Genomic DNA, 17,807 nt, shown 5'->3' on the forward strand with positions numbered 1-17,807 from the left:
ACAGCTTTGGAGGAATGGAGATACTTGCTTGAAGGTGCAGCACATCCCATCATGATCTTCACCGATCATAAGAATTTAGAGTATCCGCAAGGGGAGCCCTCTTAGCATCTTGATCTCCATACCAGTACCTGACACCAACTTTGGTCCAGCGTATAGCCTAGATTTTAATCCTACATGATCATACAGTAAGTAAGTCTTGCAAGTAAGACTTATACATAGAGCACAGGGGTCAGGAGTGAGTAACACACAGAGTGTATTAGTCAGAAGTGCACAAGGCACAGAGTGCAGGGGTCAAATGTGCAGAATGCACAGAGCACCTAGGGTCAAAATCACATAATGCACAGAGTGCCAGGATGAGGAGTACAGAACCAGTACAGATCTTCCCCACAATACAGCTCCCCCCCAGTACATCTCCACCCACATACAGATCTCCCCCCAGTACAGAGCCCCCTGGTACAGATCTTCGCCCTACTTAGTACAGCCCCCAGCACAGTCCTCCCACCTTAGTACAGATCCCCAAAAGTACAACTTCCCTTAGTACAGATTTCTTCCACCCATATTAAAGATCTTCCTCTTATATGAAACACAGTCACCAGGAACTTCAGAATGAGGGGACATCTTCCCTCATTTGTGTCATGTGACGGAACAGAGAAGGAATTAAGCGGCTGCTGTCCATGCTAAAATACAGCAGTAGCTGCACCAGGAATGCTCTAGGGGGATTTTATGCCCCCCCCCCTTATTTATGCCTCTGTCCCAAAGCCCCACATCCATTCATATCTCTCTAAGAGTAATGGGAGTAATGCTGAAATGTTGTCAGGGCATGTAGTTTATCTGTAGTCTCTCTTTGAGTGATCAGCCTGCAGGAGAAGGAAAAGGAGCAGAGAGGTGAGTGGTACATAAACAAGAATGTATAAAGTAAGTTGTGTGAAGGAACCCCTCTGGACTGCTGGCAGGAGACAGAAGGCTTTCTTCTGCAAAGGAGAGCTTTGTAGGGGGTAGAAGATACAGGGACAGCACATGCTCACTGAGGATGTAAAGCTCAAAAGGTGCAAGAAATCTCCAGAAGCTAACTGAAAACAAGGAGTGCTCTCTTCTTTTTATATTATACAGAACATGTGAAGGAGTACACTTTTTAATGGATGAGGAGTATACTTTTTAACAGAGAGATGATTTACAGGTAGTCTTTGTCTTTGTTTCCAATGCAGACTCAATCAGTTTCAGAAGACAGATACAGAAACAAAAAGAATCATATGATGTGCAAAGCAATGTGCTTGTGTATTGCTTATTCATCCACACTTGGTGGCCTGACCACAATTACTGGTACATCTACTAACTTGATATTTGCTGAACAGTTCCAAACGTAAGTATAAATTTTAGCATTCACCCATACACAATATATATTATATTATTATTATTATTATTATTATTATTATTAATGAAAAATTAGAGGTATGACATTGCATGGTGTAAATTTAAAATGAACTTTGGTCAGCCTTTAAAAATACTTTTTGAGTGCCCCATCAGCTGTTTTGCACATTTAGTCCAAGGGGGATGTAAATGAGAGGAATGCTTACCTTATTCCTTGCTCCTCCAAGATTGTACACTGCTTCTCCAAATTAACTTTTATTGCCAGTCATGTGACTGTTTCCTGGGGCCAATTACATTTACATTTACATTACATGGGTACATTTCTCTCTCATGTAGAATGCAGAACCAGTGCTAAAGAAAAACAAAAAAAACATTTTGCATCAATGTTGTCATCCCTATCTGTGGATTTAGTTGGACCCAGAAGTGCCCAACTACACCTAACTCCCCATGCATGCACAGACACCAACTATTTTCTGACACCTGTGAATGGTGATTTTTATTTTGATTCATTCATTTCTGCAATGATATTGTGGACTTGCAGCTTATTCAAAATTACATTTGCAGTGCACAGTGCAATTGGGCCATGCATAAGTACATCCAAAAGTCTAATGCTGCGTACACACGATCGGACTTCTCGTCGGAAAAAGATATGACGGCTTTTCCGACGGAATTCCACTCAAGTTTGCCTTGCATACACACGGTCACGCAAAAGTTCGCTGAACTTGGGACCGTCAAGAACACGGTGATGTACAACACTATGACGAGCCGAGAAAACGAAGTTCAATGCTTCCGAGCATGCGTCGAATTGTTTCCCAGCATGCACAGGAATTTTGCGCATCGCAATTGCCACAGACGATCGCATTTTCGGATAGGAACTTTTCCCGACCGAAAAAACATGCTCTCAATCTTTTTCTGGCTGGAATTCGGCCAGCATAAGTCCGATGGAGCATACACATGGTCGCATTTTCCGACGAAAAACTCTCATCTGTCTTTTGTGGGCTGAAATTCTGATCGTGTGTGTACGCGGCATAACAGACTACTTTAAATTAGCATGTTTAGGCTAAGCTGAACATTTGCAGAAGAATGGTTGGAAATTAACTTAAGAAAGAGTGAGTCATCTAAGAAAATGTGATTTCTGCTGTCTAGTGCTCTAGTGTACTTTGCACACCTCAACTCACAATACTAATTAATACATCACATTATATACTTAAAGCTGAACTCCAGGCAAAAACTAACATTGCCTTAATGCAAATGCATTTGTACAGTTAGTTCAATCTTGGTGTTCTATGTGTATTATCTTCACATATGTTGAGTAGGGATGAGCCGAACACCCCCCGGTTCGGTTCGCACCAGAACCCGCGAACGGACCGAAAGTTCGCACGAACGTTAGAACCCCATTGACGTCTATGGGACTCGAACGTTCGAAATCAAAAGTGCTCATTTTAAAGGCTAATTTGCATGGTATTGTCCTAAAAAGGGTTTGGGGACCCGGGTCCTACCCCAGGGGACATGTATCAATGCAAAAAAAAGTTTTAAAAACGGCCGTTTTTTCGGGAGCAGTGATTTTAATGATGCTTAAAGTAAAAAAAAAAAAGTGAAATATTCCTTTAAATATCGTACCTGGGGGGTGTCTATAGTATGCCTGTAAAGTGACGCGTGTTTCCCATGTTTAGAACAGTCCCTGCACCAAATGTCATTTTTAAAGGAAAAAATCTCATTTAAAACTGCTTGCGGGTTTAATGTCATGTCGGGTCATGGCAATATGGATGAAAATCAGTGAGACAAACGGCATGGGTACCCCCCAGTCCATTACCAGTCCCTTTGGGTCTTGTATGGATATTAAGGGGAACCCCGCACCCAAATTAAAATAAGGAAAGGTGTGGGGCCACCAGGCCCTATATACTCTGAACAGCAGTATACAGGCGGTGCAAACAAGACAGGGACTGTAGGTTTGTTGTTAAGTAGAATCTGTTTGTAATTTTGAACATTTTTAACGTGTTTAGCTCCAGCCAAAAAATCTTTTCTAAGCTTTTTGGAAAACATAGGGAAGGGTTATCACCCCTGTGACATTTGTTTTGCTGTCTTTCCTCCTCTTCAGAAGATTTCACCTCACTTTTTTGTCCCAATGAAAAATGTTTTTTGAAAATTTGGGTTTTTTTGTGGAACAAGGATTGGAAAGCATCAGTGGAAAGGAGAACTTGTTTTCCCATATTAACTCTTACAGGAGAGAATTTCCCTTCCTAGGGGTAGATTTCATCTCACTTCCTGTTGTCTCCTTCCGTTTGCAAGTAGGAGTCGTTTGTAAGTTAGATGTTTGAAAGTAGGGTCCTGCCCTATATACTCAGCAGAAATTTGGGCCTTAGGTGTTGCTGTGGCCACAACACTGTAAGCCCTCACAGGGCCCTGCTGTGAAATATTAGATCAAGAATTGTAATTACATGCCCCTGTTGAACAGGAGCTGAAAAATTAGGCCTTAGGCACTGGTGCTGGTGCCACAACACTGCAACCCCTCACAGACACTCTAGTTGGAACGCAGGAACGAGCCCTGCTGCAAATTATTGCTTCAAAAATTGTAATTACACGCCCCTGTTAGACAGGGGCAGAAAAATTGGGCCTTAGGCACTGGTGCTGGTGCCACAACACTGCAACCCCTCACAGACACTCTAGTTGGAACGCAGGAACGAGCCCTGCTGCAAAGTATTGCATCAAAAATTGTAATTACATGCCCCTGTTAGACAGGGGCAGAAAAATTGGGCCCTAGGCACTGGTGCTGGTGCCACAACACTGCAACCCCTCACAGACACTCTAGTTGGAATGCAGGAACGAGCCCTGCTGCAAAGTATTACATCAAAAATTGTAATTACACGCCCCTGTTAAACAGGGGCTGAAAAATTGTGCCTTAGGCACTGGTGGTGGCGCCCAGAACCAAAAATGTTCTTACAAGCTATCAGCGTGATGATTGAGGAGGAAGAGGATAATTACTCAGGGATAGTCACTCAGCATCAGCATAGGCAGTCTTTGAAGGGATCTGAGATTTCAAAAAAAATTATTCGGTTACATCAGCATCAGGTGCTTGGTAGCTGGTGGTGATCCAAGACTCATTCATTTTTATGAAGGTCAGCCGATCGACCGAGTCGGTGGACAGACGCACCCTGTGATCGGTTACCACGCCTCCAGCAGCACTGAATGTGCGTTCCGAAAGAACGCTGGATGCAGGACAGGCCAGTAGCTCAATTGCATACTGTGCAAGCTCTGGCCAGTGATCCATCCTCAAGACCCAGTAACCCAGAGGATTTTCGGTGGGAAAGGTGTCCAAGTCTGATCTTGCCCCTAGGTATTCCTGCACCATGTAAAACAGACGCTGGCGATGGTTGCTGGAACCGATCATACCTTGGGGCTGCGGACCAAAAAATTGTCTGAACGCATCGGTCAGACGGCCACCTTCTCCACCGCTCCTTCTTTGACTGACCGAAGCCTCAGCAACACGTTGTCCAGAAACAGGAGTTTGTAACCTCCCAGTCTCTGGGAACGCGTTGCACAGACCTTTCTGCAAGGCCTCCCGAAGATGTTTCATCCTCTGCTCCCTCTGCGATGGCAAGATAAGGTCCGCAACCTTACCCTTGTAACGTGGATCAAGGAGGGTTGCCAGCCAGTATTGGTCCTTCTCCTTGATACCACGAATACGAGGATCCTTACGCAGGCTTTGCAGGATCAGGGAGGCCATGCAGCGTAGGTTTGCTGAGGCATTCGGTCCGGAGTCCTCTGGGTCACTAAGAACGACATGGTCCGCAGCCACCTCCTCCCAGCCACGTACAAGTCCATGTGTTTCTTGGGACTGATCCCTTAAAGACTGCTGCTGATGCTGAGTGCCAGGCTCCACCTCCATACTGACACAATCTTCCTCCTCCTCCTCTTCCTCCTCGTCCTCTTCCTGTGTGATCGGCGGGCACGCAGGAACACTGTCTGGATAAAGGGGGCCTTGAGAGCTAAGGAAGTCCTCCTCTTCCTGCCTCTGTTCTGCCTCAAGTGCCCTGTCCATTATTCCACGCAGCGTGTGCTCCAACAGGTGGACAAGGGGGACAGTGTCACTGACGCATGCACTGTCACTGCTCACCATCCTCGTGGCCTCCTCGAATGGTGACAGGACAGTGCATGCATCCCTGATCATGGCCCACTGGCGTGGGGAAAAAAAACCAAGCTCCCCTGACCCTGTCCTGGTGCCATAGTCGCACAGGTACTCATTGATGGCCCTCTGCTGCGTGTGCAGCCGCTGCAGCATGGCCAACGTTGAGTTCCACCTAGTGGGCATGTCACAGATTAGGCGGTTCTTGGGCAGGTTAAACTCCTTTTGGAGGTCCGTCAGCCGAGCACTGGCATTATATGACCGGCGGAAATGCACACAGACTTTCCTGGCCTGCCTCAGGACATCCTGTAAGCCCGGGTACCTGCCCAAGAACCGCTGCACCACCAAGTTAAGGACGTGAGCCAAACAGGGCACATGGGTCATTTGTCCCTGTCGGAGGGCAGAGAGGAGGTTGGTGCCATTGTCGCAAACCACCATTCCTGCCTTAAGTTGGCGTGGCGTCAACCACCTCTGAACCTGCCCCTGCAGAGCTGACAGAACCTCTGCCCCAGTGTGGCTCCTGTCCCCCAAGCACACCAGCTCAAGCACCGCATGGCATCTTTTGGCCTGCGTACTTGCGTAGCCCCTTGAACGCCTACGGAGCACCGCTGGTTCCGAGGAAGAGGCCATGGAGGAAGAAGAAGAGGAGGGGGTGGAGGAGAGAGGTGTGTCACAATCAGCATTTTGGAGGCGTGGTGGCGGAACAACCTCCAACACTACTGCACCTTGTCCTGCATCCTTCCCACCTGCCAGCAGAGTCACCCAATGCGCCGTGAAACTTAGGTAACGTCCCTGTCCATGCCTGCTGGACCATGAGTCAGCGGTAATATGCACCTTACCGCTGACCGCCCTGTCCAGCGAGGCATGGACATTGCCTTCCACATGCCGGTAGAGAGCCGGAATCGCCTTCCGTGAGAAAAAGTGGCGTTTGGGTACCTGCCACTGAGGAACCGCACATTCCACAAACTCACGGAAGGGGGCAGAGTCTACCAACTGAAAAGGCAGCAGTTGAAGTGCTAGCAATTTTGCCAAGCTAGCATTCAACCGCTGGGCATGTGGATGGCTGGGAGCAAACTTCTTTCGGCGGTGCAGCAGCTGGGGCAGGGAAATTTGCCTGGTACAATCTGACGTCGGTGTACCAAAAGCAGATTGCCCACAAGTACTTGGCTGTGACACACCTAATTCTACACCTTCATTCCTCTCACTGCAGGTCTCAGAGAGGACTGAAGGTCTAGTGGGGTTGGAAATCTCAGCTGATGAGGAGCAAGGAGAGATCCTCTTTGTTCTTTGGTGTGGGTCTTTTAGATACGCTTGCCAACGAACTGCATGGCAGGTCAACATATGTCTGGTCAAGCATGTGGTACCCAAGCGGGAGATATTTTGGCCACGCGAGATACGCTTGAGACATATGTTGCAAATAGCAGCGGTGCGATCTGATGCACTCGTCTCAAAAAAGGCCCACACCAAAGAACTTTTTGAATAACGCGCAGAGACTGCAGCGCCCTGCACATGTGGAGCTTTGGGGTGTGATGCAGTCAATGTGCTGCCCTTAGGCTGGCCCCTGGAGGGCATCCTGCCTCGTTGGTGATGTGCTGCCGCCTCCTCCTCCTCCTCCTCCTCCTCCTCCTCTCTCCTATCAGGCACCCACGTTGAGTCAGTGACCTCATCATCCCCTCCCTCCTCATCACTGGAGCAAACCTGGCAGTATGCTGCAGCAGGGGGAGCATGACTGCCAGATTGCTGTCCTTCTTGGGCACCCCCTCTGTCCGCGCTCATGTTACTGCCTTCATCGAGCTCAGTATCGTCATCAGAGCCTTCCAAACGCTGGGCATCCTCCTGGAGCATGTACCCAACACTGTGGTCAAACAGTTCGAGGGAATCCTCATGAGGACATGGTGGAGCTAGGGAAGGAGTCACTGATGACATTGAGCTGAGGGAAGAGGCCGCTGCTTTGCCAGACAAAGCACCCTGGGCATGGGTGAGAGAGGATGAGGAGGATGAGGACGGCTTGGTCATCCACTCGACCAAGTCTTCCGCATGTTGCGGCTCAACATGGCCAGCTGCCGAAAAAAAGGCCAAGCGTGTCCCATGGCCACGTGCTGATGAGGATGCACCGTCTCCACGACCAGCACTAGACACAGAGCCTGCTTGCCCTCTCTTATTGGCTTGTGACTGTCTGCCTCTCCTTCTTGGCCTTCCAGACATACTAATGGCCTGTAGCTGCACTAAGCTGGGATAGAACACCTGTAATTTTCTTCAAGTAGCTTTATATACTGTAACCAGACAAGCCTGCCTGTCAGTAGGAAGATAACAGGAACGGATCTAGCTGAACACTGTGAGCAGGACGCACTGTACTAAATGTAAATAGTCTAGCTGCCTGACCGTGGTACTAATAGGATCAAATAGAACACCTGTAATTTTCTTCAGGTAGCTTTATATACTGTAACCAGACAAGCCTGCCTGTCAGTAGGAAGATAACAGGAACGGATCTAGCTGTACACTGTGAGCAGGACGCACTGTACTAAATGTAAATAGTCTAGCTGCCTGACCGTGGTACTAATAGGATCAAATAGAACACCTGTAATTTTCTTCAGGTAGCTTTATATACTGTAACCAGACAAGCCTGCCTGTCAGTAGGAAGATAACAGGAACGGATCTAGCTGAACACTGTGAGCAGGACGCACTGTACTAAATGTAAATAGTCTAGCTGCCTGACCGTGGTACTAATAGGATCAAATAGAACACCTGTAATTTTCTTCAGGTAGCTTTATATACTGTAACCAGACAAGCCTGCCGGTCAGTAGGAATTTAACAGGAACGGATCTAGCTGAACACTGTGAGCAGGACGCACTGCACTAAATGTAAATAGCAGGAACGGATCTAGCTGAACACTGTGAGCAGGACGCACTGCACTAAATGTAAATAGTCTAGAAGATAACAGGAACGGATCTAGCTGAACACTGTGAGCAGGACGCACTGCACTAAATGTAAATAGCAGGAACGGATCTAGCTGAACACTGTGAGCAGGACGCACTGCACTAAATGTAAATAGCAGGAACGGATCTAGCTGAACACTGTGAGCAGGACGCACTGCACTAAATGTAAATAGCAGGAACGGATCTAGCTGAACACTGTGAGCAGGACGCACTGCACTAAATGTAAATAGCAGGAACGGATCTAGCTGAACACTGTGAGCAGGACGCACTGCACTAAATGTAAATTGCAGGAACGGATCTAGCTGAACACTGTGAGCAGGACGCACTGCACTAAATGTAAATAGTCTAGAAGATAACAGGAACGGATCTAGCTGAACACTGTGAGCAGGACGCACTGCACTAAATGTAAATAGCAGGAATGGATCTAGCTGAACACTGTGAGCAGGACGCACTGCATTAAATGTAAATAGTCTAGATAGAAGATAACAGGAACGGATCTAGCTAAACTGAATACAGTGTATATATATATATGCAACACCTGGGATGCATATATATACACAATACACTGTAAGTGCAGCTAACTGACTGACTGTTCTGCCTAATCTATCTAACTCAAATCAAATGACACTGTCTCTCTCTCTCTCTCTATCTCTCAGCACACCGGAACACACACTACACAGGGCCGCCGTGCAGGCGGCCTTATATAGTGTGGGGTGTGTACTAAATCCCCTGAGCCATAATTGGCCAAAGCCACCCTGGCTTTGGCCAATTACAGCTCTCTCTACTGACAGCGCTGTGATTGGCCAAGCATGCGGGTCATAGTGCATGCTTGGCCAATCATCAGCCAGCAATGCACTGCGATGCCGCAGTGAATTATGGGCCGTGACGCGCCACACGAATTTAGCGCGAACGGCCCATAACGTTCGCAATTCGGCGAACGATCGAACAGCCGATGTTCGAGTCGAACATGGGTTCGACTCGAACACGAAGCTCATCCCTAATGTTGAGTAACTCAGCATGAAACAACTACTGCATTTTTGCTTCTATGCAGCAGCTTTCTGTAGGTAAGACTGGTCAGCTCTGCACTTTCTTTTTCTTTAGACAATCTGTTGTCAATGGACCTTGTGGGCCAAACATACAGCTCTGCTCTGTGCACAGACTATGTGCAGCCGAGTGATGATGTCACTGTTGTTTTACAAGGTAATATTAGGGTTTGCACACAAATCAAACTTCTATACTTTTGTAGCTATTGGGGAAAATATTTAAATTAAAATGTCGTGCCTGGAGTTCAGCTTTAATAATCACTTCTGCTACCTTAGTAAATGGTGTTTCCTTAAAATGATTATCCATCCTGACAGTGGCTGCATTGATCAAGTTGTCATTTTGCCTAATTCTATTAAACAAAAGGTGGCATTATCATTTGTCTGCTGGTTTATTTTTAGGCGATATCCTATGAGTAGAGAAATTAATTTTGGAACGTGGTTCGTGCTTTGCCTTCCAGTCAGTATCATTCTGCTCCTGCTTTCATGGCTTTGGCTGCAATGGCTCTTCTTAGGATTCAAGTAAGGAAATTTCAATTATGTTGAGAGCTATGTATTAAAGAAACAGGACTAAAAAATGTTAATTGCAGTAGAGTTTGCACACAGAATAAATATTAAAGAATAAAGCCGAACTCCTGACAATATATGTAGGACACATAATATTTCTGTTAAAAAAAAAGCCTCAAATGGATTTTTGAATATAGCTAGTATGAGTATATCAAATCTGTCACTGATTTACTGTCTTGTAATCTCCTGCACTGCAAAGCCCAGTTTAGAAGTGGCAGGTGATTGTCTTTCATTTTATCTTTCATTTTAAATGGTTTATAATTTACCAGTTGACTTACATAGTAAACATTCTTGCATACATTTCAAATTAGTATAATTGCATATTTGTATAAAAAAGGTATAAAATGGACAGGCATGAGCTGTAAACCATGCATGAGACAGGAACACCCAATAAGTAGGATTTACTACACTTTTATTTAGCAAGGCATTAAAAAAAAACATAACAACAACACAGGTGGGATTTGTACAGCAAATCTGTAGCATAAAAAAAAAAACTTAAATATCTTCTTGTCCAAGGCACCACCTAAACTCATGTTTATTCCTGACTAATAGTGTGCCCCATAATGGATTCCCCAAACAAATAGCACATACATCTTTTTAGCATTCTGTCCGTGTTCAGCCTCTCACCCTACAGCAAAATCCAAAATGTATAGTGAAAACAATTAGTAATCAGAATATGTATCTTTTAAGCGTTAAAGAGTTGTTTAGATGTGGCAAAGAAAAATCACAACGAGAAAAGGCTTCTGCAAAAGTCATCCTGGAAGAATACAAAAAACTTGGCCCTATCAGGTAAGCTAAATACAAATATGTAGGTATTATAGTTGAAATCATATAAAGAGTCCTAAAGTTCTGTAAACGTTATTTTGTAGCTATCAAGAAATCATGACCTTCATTCTTTTTCTGCTGATGGCTCTGCTGTGGTTTACAAGAGATCCTGGATTTTTCCCTGGGTGGTCCAATCTATTTCCAAAGTAAGGATTGTTTCTAACATTATTATTTAACCAGTATTTGTAGCTCCGTCACGTAAAGAGACCTGGTCACAAGACCATTAATTTCAACAAAAATCTTCTCATAGGATTATGTGCGCATTTAACATATTTGATGCATGTTATTTACCTGTGAAAGCCTCCCCTGTGTAGACATCCAAAAAACCTGAGACTGTTGCTGGGTGCTGCCATCTTGGAAGTGGATCAGCAACCTCAACAGACTTAGAGCTGTCATCCATAGTTAAATATATACCGTACTTATCGTCGTATAACACAAACAAGCATATAACACGCACCCCAATTTTAAGAGGGAAGTTTAAGTAATTTTTTTTTTCACAGCCCCCTTTACAGTACACAGTCCCCCTCCCCCTGCATAGTACACAGCCCCCCCATACAGTATACAGCCCTCCTCCCCAGTACACAGCCCCCTCATACAGTATACAGCCCCCCTCCCCAGTACACAGCCCCCATACAGTATACAGCCTCCCTCCCCAGTACACAGCCCCCATCCAGTATAAAGCCCCCCATGCAGTACACAGCCTCCATCCAGTATACAGCCCCCTTCTCCAGTATACAACCCCCACCCAGAACACAGTCCCCCTCCCCAGTATACAGCCCCCCATCCAGTACACAGCCCCCCTCCCCAGTATACATCCCCCCATACAGTACACATCCCCCTATCCAGTATACAGCTCCCCATCCAGTACACAGCCCCCATCCAGTATACAGCCCCCCTCCCCAGTATACAGCCCCCCCATCATGTACACAGCCCCCTCCCCAGTATACAGCCCCCCATCCAGTGCACAGCCCCCTTCCACTGCACTTCCAGGAGACCCCCAGTCTCCTGGGACAGTGCTGCCAGCATTCTCTACAGTTAAGAAAAAATCACTGCCAGCCCCTTCCACACTGCTCCTCCTGTGCCACTCATATTATAAAATGAAGCTTCCATATACCTCCATAGCTCAGTTTTTTCCACTGACCTGGTCACGTGACTGCTCTCTGGTTACGTTACATAGATGGTCACGTGACTGCTCTCCTCCTCCAATCTAAAGCTAAAGCTAGGGAGGAGGAGAGCAGCCAGAAAAACAGAGCTATTGAGATATTTACAAGCTTTGTTTTATAATGACACTGACACCGGAGCAGCGGTGTAGGAGAAAGGGCTGGCAAGTGATTGTTTTATCAACTTTAGACTATGCAGACACTGCTGCAAAAACAAAGTTCTTCATCAGTTTAGGCCAATATGTATTCTTCTACATGCTTTTGGTAAAAAAAATCGCAATAAGCGTATATTGATTGGTTTGCGCAAAAGTTATAGTGTCTGCAAAATAGGGAGTAGATTTATGGCATTTTTATGGCATTTTTATTATTTATTTATTTTTTACTAGTAATGGCAGTGTTCTGAGATTTTTGTGGCAGACAGACATTGCGGCAGACAGATTGGATACTTTTGACACTTTTGTGGGACCATTGATATTTATACAGTGATCAATGCTATAAAAATGCACTGATTACTGTATAAATGTCACTGGCAGGGAAGGGGTTAACACTGGGGGTGATCAAAGGGTTAAATGTGTTTCCTCATGAGTGTTTCTAACTGTGGGGGGGATAGCACTGACTAGAGGAGGAGACAGATCGTTGTTCCTAATTACTAGGAGCAGACGATCTATCTCTCCTCTCCTGTCAGAACAGGGATTTGTGCGTTTACACACACAAATCTCCATTCTGGCTCTTGTGTGCACGATCACGCATGGCTGGCGAACATTGCGGCCGCCGGCCAAGCGCATTGGGTCCCCCTGCCAGCGGTGTGTGCACACCTGCTATGGCTCTTAAAGGAGCCGCCATACAGGTACAGCGATTCGCGGGAAGGAGCCACTTTGCCGATGTAAATGTGCGTGAACTGGTCGGCAAGTGGTTGAACCGTATTTGCCATGTAGTTGCTCACTCCCTTATTTTGTTCAGGTCTTTCTGTAATATTCCTATATCCTGATGTGAAGTTATTGCCCTGCTTATTTTTGTGTTGTCCGCAAAAAAATGAGATTGAGCTATGTATCCCATCCTCTATATCATTTCTGAATAAATTAGACAGAATTGGACCCAAGACAGAGCCTTGGGGTACCCCGCTTACCACTCCAGACCAGTCTGAGTACACGTTATTTATCACCACCCTTTGGACACGCTCCCTGTAACCAGTTTTCTATTCAGGAACACACCTTATGGTCCATGCCAACAGACCTCAGTTGACACTATATAGTATTCCTCTTTGCACCGTTCTTGGCAGCCACAAAAAAGGGTTATGTAGGTGGGTGAAGGAAGGTGATGGGAGGGGTAAAAGAATTGCATCAGCAGACAGAGTGGGAAAATGTAAATAAATGTACCCGAAGCATGACAAAGCCCTTTATTTTTATTTTTTTAAAAGTCACATAGTGTGAATTCTTAGTCAATTACTTCATCCAGTGATGTAGATTATTTAAGAATCATAAGGAATGACACCCCAGCAACCTGCCAATATAAGATAACCTAATCCACTGAACTCTCATAGCAAATGAAAACTCCCTGGCTAGCTGATAAACTCAGCAAACCAGTCTGTCACACCGGCTAATATCATTGATCGCATCAGCCTGTAGTCCCTGGCTGCTTTGTTTTACAAACAGAAGCCAGCAGGGAAGGTTATGTCAATTAGCAGCAATAGTTTTTTTTTTTTATTTTACTGTAATTTCACGTGCAGGTTTAGTGCATCCCCGAGCTTGTTATTTAAAGGTGTTGTATGGTATTAAAGCTGCCCTGTAAGAAATACTAAAAACACCCGATCTCCGCTTAACTGTATATTTAAAACAGTTTTTGCATTGGTATATGTTCGATATGGCAGTGCCCAACTTTCCAAGCTTCTTAACCAAAAGCTTTCAAACTGTCCAGAAAAAAAATCATTTTTCTTGCTTTACTGGTATGTTGATGACAGTATCTCTGGAAAAGAGAAGTGTAGGATTTTAAACAAACAAACAGTCATACTCACCTATGTGGCTGCAGAATCAATCTGATGCTGCAGCTGTCCCCTGCTGGCTCTAGGGCCGAGAACCAAGTGATCACATGACTGTTTATCGCTACTTTCTCGGGCCACTTTGAGCAGAGAGTAGTGATTCTGCCCCTCCAGCAGACACTGGAGTGCTGGGCTGTGGAGGGGGTGGAAGCAGCTGGCTCAGGCTCTCAGGGGTGCACTGAAAGGCTGAGCTAGCTGCCGGTCAAACGTCTGGGTGGACCTCAAAAATATGGTCAGGATTCTTCCAGAGCCTGGAGCAGCTCTTTGACGTCAGTCGCCAGCTAGCAGAAATAATTGCACTACTGTGACCCATATGAGAATCATGGCCAAAAAGCTTTCTCCTTTAAAGAAAATCTTGCACCTCCATCATTAATCTTATTCTAATGTACTTTATGATTCTACCTAGTAACTTGTGACCCTTAAAAAAAACAAATACTCCCTATGCACTTTATTCCCTTTTTGTCCCCTAGTCTAGTAGTCATTCTACTCTTCTAAGACACACCTACCTTTTTTTTTTTTCCACATGATTGAGAGTTGGCTGTCTTTTGCTGGATCCTTTAAGCCAGGTACACACTAACAGGTTTTTTTTTTTCATACAACCCAGTGGGTTGCACGAAAAAACTGACAGCTCCAGTCGGAGACACTGTACTAACCATGCAAGATTAGTATAGCGATCTCCCCCGCTGAACTATTGTGCTCTGACAGGGAGAAAGCCCCCCGCCGGAACACTCTGATCAGCACTCTCTGCCATTGGCTGAGAGTGCTGATCGGGAGTCGGACAGCTGCTGGTTTTCCAGCATTCATGTCCGACAGAAGCCAGCCAAATGGCCGACTTCTGTCGGACAGACCAACATACACACGGGCAGAATCTCGGCCGTTTTTTTCTGAACCGGCAAATGTCTCCCGTCATTCTGCCTGTGTGTGTACAAGGTTTTAGCTTGCCCACCAATGACGCAAATACCAGATCTCGATCAAGTGGATAAAGAGATCTGGTGCCATTGTCAAAACAGAAGCAAATGTTTGCACTTTGAATTTGCTGGAATTTGCTCCTGGGTGTATTGACAATGATTCCCCAAGTGGTTCCAGGCAGGCTTTGCTGACATCTCCAGAGGCTAGGTAAATGGGTAGAATGTCAGAGTCTACTAAACACTGAACTATTTAAAGCTATTTGGCTAACTATCTTGTATTAGGAGAGGAAGGGGTGCTAGTAACTAATAATTTCAAGTAAACAAAAAAACCCATTTAAGATTTTTAAAAAATTTCAGTGCTCTATTATTAGCATTTATTTTTACATTTTCTGAAGAGTTTGTGCCAAACTAATTTTTAATAAATCTGCCAGCTTTGTATAGACAAAACTAACAATTAATAGAAAGTAATGCTATTAAAACAGTGCTCTAAGTGCCTGCGTGGGTTTCCTCTGGGTACTCTGGTTTCCTCCCACATTACAAAAGACATGCAGGTAGGTTTAATGGTTCCTGTCTAAATTGGCCCTAGTTTATGTATGTATGCATGAGATTTAGGGACCTTTAGACTGTAAGCTCCCTGAGGGCAGGGGCTGATATGAATGTACAATATATGTAAAGCACTACATAAATTGTTTACACTGTATAAATACCTGTAATAAATAAATACAATATAAATTATTTCACCATTAAGGGAAATGGCTTTCTGTATAAAACATACAGTCATTACGTTAAAATATTTATTTTCTTTCTCTATCTTTGCATTCTATGAGACGTTTCCATAAAAGGGTCATTTTAATATATTATTAAACTTTACTTCTAGTTACCGTGGGTTTGCTACTGACTCTACTTCAGCTTTACTGCTGGGTCTCCTTTTCTTTATCATCCCTGCATATCCTTGGAAAAGAAAAAACACTGGCAATAACAGTTGAGTATTCTCCTAAAAAGGAACAGATTTCACAGAAGTTAATTTTGTCAAATGCATGAACAGTCCTTACATAAAGCACGTGCCTCTTTTTTCAGACTATTTGTAAATCTATTTCAAATACAAATTTGGAAATGTAAAGATTATATCAGTCAGTCAATTTCCACTTTCCTAAAATTCATATCCAACTACATTGATAGATTTCTTTTAGGTGATCATATTTTTTTATCCAGTTCTCATTTGTAATGTAATCTTTACATCGTTGATATTCAGATTTTATAATTGAAACATGGTGTATTGCTTGCAGAAAAATCTATTTCAATAAAATGGTTTAAAAGGTCTATCTTGGATGGAAACAGCCATACCGTAGTTCATAATCCCTACGACTGGGTTATTTCTGTGGGGTGCTGTGTGTACATGAATGAGGGAAAAAATAACTTAAATGATTTTAGCAAATGGCTGCAATATAACAAAGAGTGAAAGATTTAAGGGGGTCTGAATACTTTCCGTCCCCACTGTATATATCCACTGTATGCAGTTTAGCTAGATCTGACTGCAGTCCATTCCTGGTGTACTGTTTCTAATATACTTCAGGCAGGCAGGTGATTCAGTTAGCTGCAGTGCACTTAATATATATATATATATATATATATATATATATATATATATATATATATATATATATATATATATATATATATCCACTGTATCCAGTTTAGCTAGATCTGACTGCAGTCAGTTCCTGGTGTACTGTTCCTAGTATAAATATACTTCAGGCAGGCAGGTGATTCAGTTAGCTCCAGTGTATTTAATATATATATATATATATATATATATATATATATATATATATATATATATATATATATATATACAGTCAGTCTCGTGTATATATATATATATATATATATATATATATATATATATATATATCCAATGCATACAGTTTAGCTATATCTCACTGCAGGCTGTTCCTGGTGTACTGTTTCTAATATACTTCTGGCAGGCAGGTGATTCAGTGATCTGCAGTGCATAAAATATATATACAGTTGCCTACATATATATCCACTGCATTCTAGTCTAGCCAAGCCTATATCTGACTGCAGGCCATTCCTTGGTACATTTTTAAATACACTTTCAGGCAGGCAGGTGATTCAGTGATCTGCAGTGCATAATATATATATACAGTTGCCTACATATATATCCACTGCATTCTAGTCTAGCCAAGGCTATATCTGACTGCAGGCCATTCCTTGGTACATTTTTAAATACACTTTCAGGCAGGCAGGTCATTCAGTGATCTGCAGTGCATTAAATATATATACAGTCTCCTACATATATATATCCACTGCATTCCACTCTAGCCAAGCCTATATCTGACTGCAGGCCATTCTTGGTGTACGTTTTCAAATATACTTTCAGGCAGGCAGGCAGGTGATTCAGTGATCTGCACTGCATAAAATATATATACAGTCTCCTACATATATATCCACTGCATTCTAGTCTAGCCAAGCCTGAATCTGACTACAGGCCATTCCTGGTGTGTGTTTTCAAATACACTTTCAGGCAGGTAGGCAGGTGATTCAGTGATCTGCAGTGCATAATATATATATATACAGTCTCCTACATATATATATCCACTGCATTCTAGTCTAGACAAGCCTATATCTGACTGCAGGCCATTCCTGGTGTACGTTTTCAAATAAACTTTCAGGCAGGCAGGTGATTCAGTGATCTGCAGTGCATTAAATATATATATATACAGTCTCCTACATATATATATCCACTGCATTCCAGTCTAGCCAAGCCTATATCTGACTGCAGGCCATTCCTGGTGTACGTTTTCAAATATACTTTCAGGCAGGC

The 17,807-nt window shown here is 43.9% G+C and overlaps 1 protein-coding gene across 1 annotated transcript in view; it reads left to right on the forward strand.

The window, feature by feature from the left end:
* SLC13A1 (solute carrier family 13 member 1) overlaps positions 1-17,807 on the forward strand; it is a 96,684-nt gene that overhangs the window by 63,312 nt on the left and 15,565 nt on the right. Inside the window, exons 8-12 of the mRNA XM_073619787.1 lie at positions 1,206-1,360; positions 9,870-9,989; positions 10,725-10,823; positions 10,904-11,005; positions 15,840-15,943. Coding sequence (XP_073475888.1) covers positions 1,206-1,360; positions 9,870-9,989; positions 10,725-10,823; positions 10,904-11,005; positions 15,840-15,943 — 580 coding nt within the window. The remainder of the gene's footprint in view (positions 1-1,205; positions 1,361-9,869; positions 9,990-10,724; positions 10,824-10,903; positions 11,006-15,839; positions 15,944-17,807) is intronic.

This window comes from Aquarana catesbeiana, linkage group LG03 (assembly GCF_042186555.1).
Source record: "Aquarana catesbeiana isolate 2022-GZ linkage group LG03, ASM4218655v1, whole genome shotgun sequence".
NCBI lineage: Eukaryota > Metazoa > Chordata > Amphibia > Anura > Ranidae > Aquarana > Aquarana catesbeiana.